This window comes from Micropterus dolomieu, linkage group LG01 (genome assembly GCF_021292245.1).
Source record: "Micropterus dolomieu isolate WLL.071019.BEF.003 ecotype Adirondacks linkage group LG01, ASM2129224v1, whole genome shotgun sequence".
In the NCBI taxonomy this organism is placed as follows: Eukaryota; Metazoa; Chordata; class Actinopteri; order Centrarchiformes; family Centrarchidae; genus Micropterus; species Micropterus dolomieu.
In genome coordinates, this window is record NC_060150.1 from 15,660,346 (window position 1) to 15,673,928 (window position 13,583).

The 13,583-nt window shown below is 42.1% G+C and overlaps 1 protein-coding gene across 1 annotated transcript in view; it reads left to right on the forward strand.

The window, feature by feature from the left end:
* Positions 1–13,583, forward strand: part of LOC123977182 (protein unc-80 homolog) — a 56,135-nt gene that overhangs the window by 2,834 nt on the left and 39,718 nt on the right. Inside the window, exons 5-14 of the mRNA XM_046059737.1 lie at positions 2,799–2,922; positions 3,022–3,086; positions 3,451–3,593; positions 7,430–7,703; positions 7,869–8,003; positions 8,269–8,485; positions 9,083–9,223; positions 10,474–10,742; positions 11,070–11,411; positions 11,508–11,639. Of these exons, the coding sequence (XP_045915693.1) occupies positions 2,799–2,922; positions 3,022–3,086; positions 3,451–3,593; positions 7,430–7,703; positions 7,869–8,003; positions 8,269–8,485; positions 9,083–9,223; positions 10,474–10,742; positions 11,070–11,411; positions 11,508–11,639 (1,842 nt within the window). The remainder of the gene's footprint in view (positions 1–2,798; positions 2,923–3,021; positions 3,087–3,450; positions 3,594–7,429; positions 7,704–7,868; positions 8,004–8,268; positions 8,486–9,082; positions 9,224–10,473; positions 10,743–11,069; positions 11,412–11,507; positions 11,640–13,583) is intronic.

Consider the following 13,583-nt stretch of genomic DNA (forward strand, 5'->3'; position numbering starts at 1 on the left):
TTATTATTATTATTATTATTATAATGCCATGTCCATGATGAGGTGGAAAATAATAGCTCCCTTCCCAGTAATCTGTTTTTACCTTAATGCACCTGCAAATCTATCCGGCTCTTGATTTTACATTTAGCAAATTAGTTTTTTCCCCTTGCTTCCTCCTATTACCCAGGAGCCAGACCTTTTGGAAACTCATATCCATAATGACGCCTCTCCAGATCCCCTTTGGATCTAAACAGAGCTGCCACTGTCTCTCCCACAGGCATTGCTTGCTTAGGGCAATGTGGGACATTTAGATAGTCAAAGAAAGAGGCTTTAGTTCCTGGCTGATGTCTCTTTTCTCCTTCTCCCTGGCTGCCTCCCCAGTCCTTTGAGCGGGTGCTGGTGGAGAATAAGCTCCACGGGCTGTCGCCGGCCCTGTCAGAGGCCATCCAGAGCATCTCCCGCTGGGAGCTGGTCCAGGCAGCCCTGCCTCATGTACTCCACTGCACCTCCATCCTGCTGTCGAACAGGAACAAGCTGGGTGAGGACACACATTACCATAGCTTTAGTCATTGAGCTGACAGCCTTATCCTGGTTATCCTCATTCAACAAAAGACAAAACAGATGTCCTTTCAGTCACATGACAGCCTAACTTTACATTAAATCACAGTTCTGGATGACTGGAAACAAAGAACAAAATAATTAACATGTTTATTAAGTATTATTTTTCTGGACTGTGTCAGCACCTAAAGACAGACTGAGGGAATTAATATACTGACTATTTAAAGCACTCAAAAGAAAGACAAGATTAATAATTAGACAAGAGAACTGATAATGAGAAAAATGTGCCTTGGTCTAGTATAATTGGCAATCGTGCTGTAACAACTATGGACAATAAGTGGTCTATAAAATGTCAAACTATGAAAAGTGATCCAGACAATTTCCTTAAGCCCAATGTGATGTCTTCAAATCCCCTGATTTATCTGATCAAAGTAAAGCAGCAAATCCTCACACTTAAGAAGCTTTAATTAGTGAATGTTTAGCAATTTTCCTTCCCATTATTGGTCAACTATCTGTCAATCTACTATATCTATATTATTGCTGTTGGATCATGGTGAAAATCCTGGGTCAACAGTCAATACATCAACAAATATTTGAAGCACTGATATTTCCTTAGGCCTATGACGTGGTAAATCTTTGATAATCCTTCCAGAAGTCCTGTAGCCCTTTAACTGAAGTGAAAAATTCCAGAAAGTTCCAGGAAAAGTTCAAAATAATACATTATAAGTACCATATACCTCCCAGTGATACACTAAAACACACAAACACTAGAGCTTAACAACATTAACCCCTGACCTCTGACCTCTGACAGGCCACCAGGACAAGCTGGGCGTGGCCGAGACCAAGCTGCTCCACACGCTGCACTGGATGCTGCTGGAAGCTGCCCAGGAGTGCAACCACGAACCAAGCCTGGGCCACGGCTGGTCCGGGGGCAGCAGCAGCAGCGCCTTCCTCCAGCCTGTGGGGAACCAGGGATCATCCCCAGGGGCCCCAGGCTCTTGCTCCGGCTCTGCCCTAGGAGGGTCAGGCCCCCAGCATGGCGGTTCCCTGCTGGAGGAGGACGAGCACGCTCGTACCAAGCTGTTCCACAAGAGTATGGCCACAGTGGAGCTGTTTGTGTTCCTGTTTGCTCCGCTTATTCATCGGATAAAGGTCTGTACCTGCTGACACAGATGTGTAAAGCTGTGGACTCTTATAAGACAAATGCAATGTGCAGGGACAGTTTTAGTTTTTTCTATCATACAAAGAATGACTTTCTCAGGTAAATTGTATATATTTAGCAGCAGTTTCATTCAGCTTCAGTAATAATGTCTCGACTGGCCTATATCAAAAACGCACACACACTCAGGGTCACCCTATAGCTATTGATCTGTGGATACAAACATACGGAAGGGTCGGGTTCCAATACTCTTGGGATTGCACTGTTTCCCAACTAAACAATGAATTACTGTAGCGTGTAAGTGATCGTAGCCTTTGTCAATTATGTATATAGACATATATAGAGCTATGGAACACATTACCTAAAGATAGGAAAGCCAGGTCGCTCAGTATTTAAAATAAAACTAAAACACTTTAGCTTTTAACTAGCAATTATTTTCCTGATACAGGCACAAAACTCTTTTTGCACTTTGCTTCGCACTTAGGCACATGTCTTTTAAAATGTTGGGTTTTTTTTTTACTTTTTATGTGCATTCTATGTACTCTTCTATGTTGTTTTACTTTATTTTTTATTGTTATTATTCTGTGGTGTTTATTTTCCCCCTATGTTATGCATTCCTAATTTGTATATTGTGTATCATTTTCTATCCTATTTTCCATTAATCATGGTATTTTATCCTGTTTTTATGCCCATTTTATGTCTATTTTCATGTGAATGTCTATGTGCTCTATTCTCCTCTATCTTATTTTTACTTGTATTAATTTTTTTTTTTTTTTAATTTTCCATCAATAATGGCATTCTGCCTGTTTTATGTTCATTCTATGTCTTTTTTATGTGAAGCACTTGGTGCATAAATTTCTTTGTTTTAAAGCACTTCTTAAAAAGGTGCTATAAAAAAGGTTTATTATAATTATCAACTGTAGTATAATGTGAAAGACTCCAACAACATGATAATATTTAAGCATTTTAAGTCATAAAATATGTTTAGTGCATCTTACAAAAGTTGCTTCTAGGTTTGATTGGATGATGAGATTGGATACTTAAGAAGGAGGGATAAATGTTAAAAACTGCAGATTCTAAATATGTCACTTTTTTGTTTTAGGAATCAGACCTGACCTTCAGATTGGCCAGCGGCCTGGTAATATGGCAGCCCATGTGGGAGCACCGGCAGCCTGACATCCCTGCCTTTACTGCGCTCATCAAACCCGTCAGAAACATTGTTACAGGTGTGAAAAGACCCTTACCTACAACCCCAAAGACCACTCATAAGAGCGTCTTGTTTGTTCATAATTAAGTCATGTAATCTGCCACGCCTGTCTCAACAGCGAAGAGGAACTCCCCAGTCAACAACCAGTGCAGCCCCTGTGGATCTGGCAACCCGGGTCCCATGGTGAGTGAGCATTTTAAGCTCAGATCTTGTCAGATCTTGCCTCCCATGTTGATTGAATGTGTTCAGAAAAGAGTCTTCCCCTCCCCCTTTCAACATCCCCCCTGAGGTTGGCTGCTAATATTCATTAGCACCAGTCATGTGGGAGCATGAACGTGGCTAGCCAAGGCCATGACAGAAACCTCACTCCAATCTCATAGCCTTTAATTATCAGGGACTTTCTTTCCGCCTGTTTATCCACCCATCTACAGTGTGTCTCTCTCTCTCTCTCTCTCTCTCTCTCTCTCTCTCTCTCTCTCTCTCTCTCTCTCTCTCTCTCTCTCTCTCTCTCTCTCTCTCTCTCTTCCTCTCTCCCCCCCACCCACAGGGCTTCCAGGTGGTCTGCGAAGCTGCCCAATCAGATTCCTCCTCCCCCTCGGCTGGAGAGCAGAGCTGTCGTCGTGGTAACTCGGTCGAGAAAGGTGGCCCTTCCCAACAACCCCTAACGGTCAAAGGCCCTTCCAAGAAAAAGTGAGCAGCGTTTCACTTAGCGTAAATGCAATAAGGGCACTCGACATGGGAAGTGGGAACATAATAAACCCAAATAACACTGCTAGGTTTTTGTTTTTTGTTAGTTTTTTTTGGTTGGAAAAAGGGACTATTTGAGCATTATATACCCCAAATTTCAATTTGGCTTCCTAGTCGCAGAATAGGACACCATGTTTTTAAACCCTTGATTCAGGTACATAAAATCCCCCCAAAATAAGATGATGATGATGATGATGATAATAATAATGATAATAATAATACCTCTGCAAGAGCAACAGGATGGAGCAATACTACATAATATGAATACAAATTTACAATATACCACCAAGAATAGCAATGTAGCAGAGCTGGAAGCAGAACTTCAACTAAGCTCAATGATCTTTTCTGCATCCGTTGCTATAATGTACCTGTCTGTTTCATGAAATATGCAATGAAGCAAACATCTTGTCCAGCCTGAGGTTACATAGTGTGTGTGTGTGTAAAAATATATATATATGTGTGTGTGTGTGTGTGTGTGTGTATATTATACTGCTGTGTACTGCTCTAATATTATCATAAATACATCAATCGCACAGAGAGTGGGAACACAGAGGCAATAATGCATTAAATATGTCAAGTGTATCAAAAATATCTAAAGAAAATCCCAAATAATTGTAATTCACATGAAAGGAAACATTTGAGAAATGGACTTTGGATTATTACATACTTGCATTTAAACCAATTAAACGATTTTGTTTTGGTGGCTGTCTCATGCAACACAAGGGGGTCGTGTTTCTCATCCTAGCATCTTAAGTGAGTGAAATCACCACAAATTAATCACTAGTGTAGTATTAAAGTGATTAATGTGTGATTTGACTGCTCTCTCAAAAGCTTTCGTGAATGAATAATTTGTCCGTGATGTACCCAGGAAGGGGGTGAGCTGAAGCAGTGCAGAAGTGCAGTGATTTACAAGTGACCCGCACTGACACAGAGCTGGTGCCATCATCTTGTTGATGGCTAAACATTTATCCCTGCGGCGGCGTCTGTCGAACACACCGCACAGCACAACTCGCTCCACTAGCTTGTGAGAGCTAGCGTATATGAATAGCTCCTCCTTCCCCTGTGTAATGTGTTGCTCTAAGCAGTGCTGCCTCCTCAGTCAGCACACACACACACACACACACACAATATACAGAGCCTTCTCTAGCTTGAGCAGTAGACCCATCTGACATTTGCCCACAAAACCAGCGTAATTATGCTGAAGTAATGTGTTTCATGTCTAATGCTGGCAGTGTCCCTGGCCTGGCATGACATGGCCTGGCTTGATTTGGTCTGCCCACGGCAAGTCTGGCATTGGTCGGCCTTCACTGCCAGACGAAGGCTCAATCTGTGCTCGCTTTAGCACTGACAAAGCAGGTTTGACCTGGTTGGTTGGCAGAAGATGGTGAGATGTTATTCACAGAATCTTATTTTGGTTATCCACAATCATGAAAAAAAGAAATTCCATTAAGAGAAATGATGTATTGTTCAGACACATAATAGCTACAGGTGCATCCAATCAATGTTTGTGATATACTGCTCCTGGTTTCAATTTGGTGAAACGACATGGCGGCGTGTTTCTGGATAACACCAAATATGATATCCCGAGAGTCTCCAGATAAACACACATCTGATGCATCCTACGTGGGTGGTTTCTGTTTTTAAGTTCATCACGGCTGGTCTGTCATCATCCTGAATCACCCTGAGCAGTGGGCTGAGAGAGTGATGTGGGAGAAGGCGGAGAGAGCTTGATGAGCCGTCCATTGCTCATCTCAACCCGTTCTGACAGCCAAACAAGTCACTCAAATGCTTCCTGTGATCCCTCTGACAGCCAGCAACTGACTGCAGATCAAAATAAGCCTGAACCCCCCTCCCTCAAGCTAGTTATAGCCTCATACACTCAAACACCAAAGAGGGATTTTTGAGCAGTCACGTGATAATGCAGGAAGGCAGAGATTTATCCCTATTGTTTCACAGCGCACACTCGACACTGACAGATTAATTGCTTTCTTTAAGTGGTAGTGGTGGGAATTTTAAGCTGGTGTATGTGTGAAACACTGGATAGGACGGGAGCGAGATCAGGGAGTAAGGTGGATTGACTGTTAATTAGATGTACAGCAAGAGAGTGTCTTGACATTTGAGGGGATTTGACTGGAAGAAGGAATTTATTTCACACTTTTAAGTTGTTGGATTCCTACTGGATGGATCCGCAAAGAGGTGGGGCTGTACAATTCTAATCAAAACAGCCCCGGCGTCCAAATCTCTTCTCTTGAGAACCTGTCAGTTCATGTGTATATCTCCTCCCCAGCCTTTTGTACTCGCACCTCCGCACCCTGCCACCCAGAAAAATAATTTCCACCATCAGGTCCGGTGATTAATGCAGCTTACTCATCCTGTGGCGCCGCATTGCAAGCCCTGCTGATGCTGAGGCAGTTTCCATGGCAACCGCTGGCTGCTGCATCTTTCCTACCGCATGGAGTCAGGGGCTGGTGCCTGCCGGCTCTCGAAGGGCCCTGGGCTGGCTGTCGTCACTCGGCATCCATAGCAACCTAACACAACAGCAGTAGGCAGAGCGTGTGTCTGTGTGTCGGCTAGACAGTGAAACATGATACAGTCTCACTCTGCTGTCCACTCTCAAAGTGAGTCATGTAGATATCGACCATCTCTTCCTGCTCCATTTATTACAGCGGCCAAGATTAAATGTCTCTCTCTCTGTCTCTCTCTCTGTCTCTGTATCAATATGTTTCTCCACAGTGCGCTGCGCTCTGCAGCTCACCAACCGCTGACCTTCATTCCAGCTTATTTATAGTGGACTCACGTAGGCTTAGGCTCCTTCTCTCCCTGCTGCTCTTCCAATGATGCTGGAGGGGGGCTCTGCCCTTGTTTACCATCCTCCTTTGATGCATTATTAATGAAGCAGTGTGGCCGGAGTTGATGACGGGCTAATATAACGGGGAAGGCCGTGACATAGTGTAATTGTTGTGGATATAGTTACTTGTGTGACAGTACTGGGAATGCTGTGATTCACTGTCGCTTTTTTTCATGATGCCTAATTAGATTTTTGAATAGGCAGTTGTCAGATGTCTATAAGGCCACTGTGACTTCTTTACATTACCTCCTAATGGCTTTTCCAAAATTTCTGCTTCTACTTCACTTTTACACATGTGCTTGGTTTGGTTGGTCCTAAAACAACATATACTTACATCCCAAATTTACACAAAACCAAAAACGTGAAAAATCACTACAAAATCAGATTTATTGCATGTGGGAGCATGTACATGGTCAAAAAAAGGAATAATAAAAAAAAAACAGAACAAAAGAACCCACACATCCTAACTTGCTACAAACCCTAGGCTGTTTTCACACCCTTTATTTATAGGCGTAACATGCCATATAGTGTTAATTTCAGGATAAATTAAGCTACTATCATTTGGCATGTCAGTAAGACTAAAAATGTTCCAAAACTATTTTTATAGAATTAAAAAATAAATAATTTAAATTATTTTATTTATTATTTTATTTTTTCCCCATTTCCGTTTTGGAAGAATATGTTGCGACGTTTGGCACTACAGTTCCCATCATGCTTTGGGTGATGCAAACAAGAAGCGCCACATGGAGTCATTGACTTTTTTGGGTGTATATGTTTTTATATTTTGGTAATTCTGCACCACAACAAGTTAAAGTTTCATTACCTAGCTTTTCCTGTGAATGCAACAATCAACGGGATTACTTTTGTTATTGAAGAAAAGGCTCTGTGTTCCTTTATGTCTCAGTGAAAACAAGCTGTTTTCTTCTTCAAGGACGTCAGCCCCGGCCGGCATGCCAGCCTCCCTGTCCCAGCGGGTGCGTTACGCCACTTACTTCGACGTGGCAGTGTTGCGCTGCCTGCTGCAGCCGCACTGGACCGAGGAGGGCGTGCACTGGGCCTTGATGTTCTACCTGCAGCGCCTGAGGCAGATCCTGGAGGAGAGACCCGAACGCACCCCAGAACCCTTGGTCACGCCTCTGCCACGGCCACGCAGCAGCTCCATGGTGGCTGCCACACCTTCACTAGTCAACACCCACAAGACTCAGGTAATGGCAGGAGGACAAAGGATCACGTGGCCTCCATGGAAGAGGTCTTTCTTTGTAATGTCTATTTGTGGTGTAAATGACAGCTGAACCTGTTGTTAAGGTCCTTATGATGTCCATGCATGCACTGACCATTATGCCATCTGTGTGCTCTCCTGTGTTTTGCAGGACATGAGTCTTAAATGCAATGAAGAGGGGAAATCACTTAGCTCAGAGACGTTTGCGAAGGTTTCTCTGACCAATCTCCGTCGACAGGCAGTCCCCGACCTCGCCTCTGACCTGGGCATGAACATCTTCAAGAAGGTCAAAGCCAGACATCCTGAAGGGCCCTTGTCCATGCTGACATACTAATTGTATCTTTAAGCAATATCTATTGCATCAGGACAAGGAAGGCAGTATTTGCTAGGTTACAAGTACTGCCATTGACTGACGTAGCATGTTTAGGGTTACTTACTCAAGTTTACTTTATGTAAAGGCAGAAAAATAACTTAAGATACGCATTTGCTTTAGAAAAGTATGCAGGAGTGAGAGGGTTGTGGTTCTTACTTCTCCTCCTGTTCTGTTTCAGTTCAAGAACCGGCGTGAGGATCGTGAAAGAAAGGGCTCCATCCCCTTCCATCACACGGGGAAGAAGCGTCAGCGCCGCATGGGGGTTCCTTTCCTGCTCCACGAGGACCACCTGGACGTCTCCCCCACCCGCAGCACCTTCTCCTTCGGAAGCTTCTCCGGCCTGGGCGACGATCGGCGGGCCCTGGACCGCGGGGGCTGGCAGGCCACCATCATGGGTAGGCAAGACTGTAGTCATAATCAGAATAGATAGCGTGCCACCAGCTCGCAGTCTCGCTTCCTCTCCCCCGAGCTCCTGTATGGTGAATCAGATGATTCTGTCTGGATCTGGCTTTCAGCTAGTGAATTAGGTCAGTTCATTAACATTCATATTTCTTATTAGCTCTCACTGAGAAGTGTGATTAAAATTCGCTCAAGGCACAAAGACATTTCTTATTATTATTATTATTATTATTATTATTATTATTATTATTACGCAGAGTTAGTGACTTTTTAAAGCCTCCTTTCCATGAAACCACTGCCCCCTCTCACCATACAGTTATATTTCCGCTTAGCTGCTGCTTCAAATTAGCCACATTCCCAGGAAGTAAATTTTGAAAAATGTCCAGTAGATACAGGAATATGCAGCTATACAGCTCTCATACTACATGAATAAGAGAGATTTAATCTGCTGCTTTAACACAGTGCATTTTGAAGTATTTCTTTAGTAGGAAACATGAGCATGAAGGATAAAAAAAAAAGAGCAGTACTGATGTCCAGGTCTTTTTGTGTGTTTGATTCAACCTGATATATTTATCTGTGGCATCACTCTCCAGGCAAATTCACACGGAGGGGCAGCACGGACACAGCTGTTGACGCCGACAGCCTGAGCGCCAAACACTCCCATTCCCACCACTCTCTGCTCAGAGACATGCCCGACCACTCCAACAGTCACAGCGATAACACCGTCAAAGAGGGTAGGGAGAAGTTGAAGCTGCTATCCAGAATACGTTAGCTGAATCAATCTTAAAGGCATTAGCAAATTAAGGCAGAAATAAGCAAAAAAATGTCCAACTTTTCAATTGCCAACAAATCAATAGAAAGCTGATTCCATATGACAATGCTAGGTAAAGTAAACCATTAAAACTGAAAAAAGCCATTTTTGATAAGAAACAAAAGTAAGTCGGCATATACAGTAGTAGTGATTAATGTAATACCAAACATATGGAAATATACCAATGAATACTACAGTCACATTGCCTTTCATCAGGTACATTAAGTGCCAGACGGTTCTGGCTCCACTGAGGCCTGCCGAACAGGGCAGAAATAGGACAGGATTATATAACTGTAATATTCCTGTGACATTGCTAATTTATAAACAAATAACAAGGGTGGCTTTAGACTCTGCTCCACACTGCATCACATGCACGCCATTATGGCAATTGAGAACAAAAGATAGTCAAAGTAGAGAATTGATTCTGACATGATGTATGATCAGTAGGATAGAATAAAAAAATTAAGGTACACATGGAGGATACACTGGAAAATATTAATTTACACAACTTTTAGCTTAATGTAATTAGTCGTTATAGGTATCATTGTACCAAGTGCAATTTCTGACCTTTTACACCAAGTTAAAACTGAGTTTGCGGTGTAACTTGTAGTGCCATTCAAAGATAATTCTCTTTATATACATATATTTAGTTTTTTGAATAATCTTTAGGATTTTTGTTAACCAAAACTGACAAATAGAGTGTGTGTGTGTATGTATGTGTGTGTGTGTGTGTGTGTGTGTATGTATATATATATATATATATATATATATATATATATTTTAGTATATTCGTTAACAAATTAAAGTGCCTGAACTGTCCTTTTAGGTTATACATGCTCTCCTCAATATTAACTAAGGTTTTCTTAAATTAAATGTATTAAGTTTATTTGCAAGATTAGTGCACTGGGCACTTAAATCAGGCCTTGATGGCTTAAATTAAGTTTTCAGACTGTAGGGTTCATTTGTGAGAAAAATAAAAAACACAGAAAATAGAATTAAGTACAATTAAAGAAAAAGATGCTGTATAGCAGGAAACTGACACTAAATTACATTCAGAAAAGATCAGAAAACTATCATCCCATCCACAGTTGTGTTTGCCTCCTGTAATCAAGATGCATGACAAATTTCATCCAACTGTACTTTCCTCTCACCGCCTTCCTCTGCCACCCACAGTTCGATCACAGATCTCCACCATTACCATGGCGGCATTCAACACCACGGTGGCGTCCTTCAATGTCGGCTACGCTGACTTCTTCACCGAGCACATGAAGAAACTCTGCAACCCTGTCGCTGTCCCTGAGATCCCCGTGGAGCCTCTGGCTTGCACCAACCTGCCACGCAGCTTCACCGACTCCTGCATCAACTACTCCTGTCTTGAGGAAGGGGAGAACATTGAAGGGACCAATAACTTTGTACTGAAGAATGGCATGTTGGACCTCACTGTGAGTGTTCAGTCAAATAGAGTTAATGGAAGTTAATAGACTTCTGCTGCTCTACTAACCAACAACAATTTGGAACTCCAAATAGAATTTGATGCCTTATTTTCTGGATCTTAGTCCTACAAATTGTAGAAAATGTCAAATTTGCTGCTTTCTTTTGCAGATTAATACAACATAACAATTATCCAATGTATTGCTAGTATATGAAGGCTGTCTAGTTTGCTTTCTGGTATTTTTTTCCTTCTTGTCTCTGTCCCGGAGACATTGCTTTGTTTGGTCCTGGGAACTTGTGATGGATCGAAACAATTTTCCCTCCCCCATGTATTTCAGGCTGTCTTGCGGGCCCTCTATGCCGTCCTCAGCCACGACATCAGCTCCAGGATCTGCGACGTTGCACTCAATATCATCGACTGCCTGTTGCAGCTGGGCGTGGTGCCCGGCATGGGTAAGAAACTGTCCAAGCCCGACAACAAGGAGAACCAGGAGGCACGGGCCAAAGAACCGGGGGCGCAGGGCCTTGGAGGAGGCGCCCAGGGAGGTGGGGCGGCCCCGGGGGCAGGAGCAGGGGGAGGGGGAGATGGAGGCGGAGGGGGAGGGGGAGGGGGAAGCGGGGGAGGGAGTGGGCAGGGGAGCAAGGATGATGTGAAGAATAACAAGGATAATGATAAAAAGGTATGTTCTCACTGTATTTTTGGAAATCAATCGAAGCAGTTACAAACATGACGTGTGTGTTCATATTTGCGTCCTTCACTCCTTCACCATGAACAGGAAGAGGGCTCCAGCTTCAGCCCCCACCGCCTGGCTCTGACCATGCTGATAAAGATAGTCAAGTCTCTGGGCTGTGCCTATGGCTGTGGCGAGGGACACCGGGGACTGTCCGGGGATCGCCTCAGGATGCAGGTCAGGCTCTTTTCTCTATCTGAACTGACCGGCCTCTGTGTATGTGCTCAGTTTCCACAAATCAGCACAGTTTGAATAAATGTCAGGCATCACATTTTCTATTAATTATTAACCGTATTGCTCCTTAGGTGTAATAAAGGTTTCATGAAATTGAAATGAATCCTGCTGGGCTGAGTTTCTACCTTCAGTGAGAGGCATCTAACTGTTCTATTTCCATGCTGATAACTTTTTTTATTAGATACAATGAATTAAATTCTCAGCGGATATATTTCATGGGAATCAATGAAAATTTATGAAATTAGCAGAAACTGCAAAGAAAGCTACCTTCGCTATCTTATTTTTGACACACAATCAGGCCAGCTTCCAAAACACTGTATGGGCTGATATTTGTGTCAGTAGAATCAGAATTATTTAAACCTGAATTTGAATTGCTCAACTTGAATAATCGCATTAAAAAACTGAATTTGAATAGAATAGTTTGAATTTGTATTGTTTAACTTGAATAATTGCATTGAAAAACTGAATCTGAATGTAATATTATGAAACTGAATTCAGTTGCAATTGAAACTGTATTTAAGCCTCACTAAAAATTCAACTCTTTATGTACTTTCACTTTCAGTTAGCGCAATCAAATTCACTTCTCTCATTTCAATTACAATCCACAAGATTCAGTTTCAAAGACAAAGACAGTTCAAGGTCCTTCAGGAAGAGCAATTGAGTGCCTGAAAACAATAAGCCTGGTTCCATTACATTACATTTATTCATTTAGCTGACGCTTTTATCCAAAGTGATTTACAATTGCTATACATGTCAGAGGTTGCACGCTTCTGGAGCAACTAGGGGTTAAGTGTCTTGCTCAGGGACACATCGGTAGATGGGTCACAGTGGGGAATTGAACCCGGCTGTCTCACACCAAAGGCATGCACCATCACCAATCCCATCTGTTCCATCAGAAATAATAGCAAAATAAGCTTCCAACCTGATTTATTACCTCAGTAAACACTTTTCTGATCTTAATAGTCCGTTTCAAGTCCTTTTCAATACAGCATGATGTTCATTTAATAAATTTGTTGTCCTATATAGAGGAAAATAGCCGATAAAGCAGGTTATGCTTTAGGGTAGGATTACCTTATGGGTATTCAACACCATCACTTTTTCGGCATGGTGAAGCTTGACAAAAGGCATCATTCTCAGGTTTGTATAAACTTATATAATATAAGAAATAGATTTATATACAAGTGATAGAATGCCTGTTAGGCTTCCTTGTGAGTGAGAAGTAGATACCATGATGACCTGTCAATCAAGTTAGAGTGACTTCTATCTACTGCACTCAAATGCAAATTTAACCACCACAATTAAAATCACACAGTTAAAATCACAATTAACGTGAATTATGGATGCACCTTGCGAACCAAGCTAGATAGCTCCATGGTAACACTTTGGTCAGAATGGGCTTTTGTTAATCCTGCCATAAATGCACTCTCTTCAGTTCACTGCACATGGTATGGGTATTCGAGCAAAAATATTGCATTACTTTAAGCACTGACTGAAACATGGCTGTGTCCAAAATTAACTTAACATAAACTGTGCCACATTTGATCTAACAGGCATCCTATCACTTGTACTTAAATCTTTTTCTTATGCAAGTTTATACAATCCTGAGAATGGTGACTTGTCATTCTTTACCATGCTGAAAACGAATGCTGTTCAGCTTGAGTACCCATAAGGTAGCCCCACCTCAAAGTATACGCTACTTTATCGGCTATTTTACTCTAAATGGGACCAAAATTCACAAAATGAACATCATACTGATTAGAAAAGGACTTGAAACTGATGATTGACATCATAAACTCATTAGGAAAGAGTTTACTGAGTGTTTTTTAACTGATGTCAGTTAAGTTTTTAACTGAGGTGGGAAGCTTATTTTGCCAGTATTTCTGATAA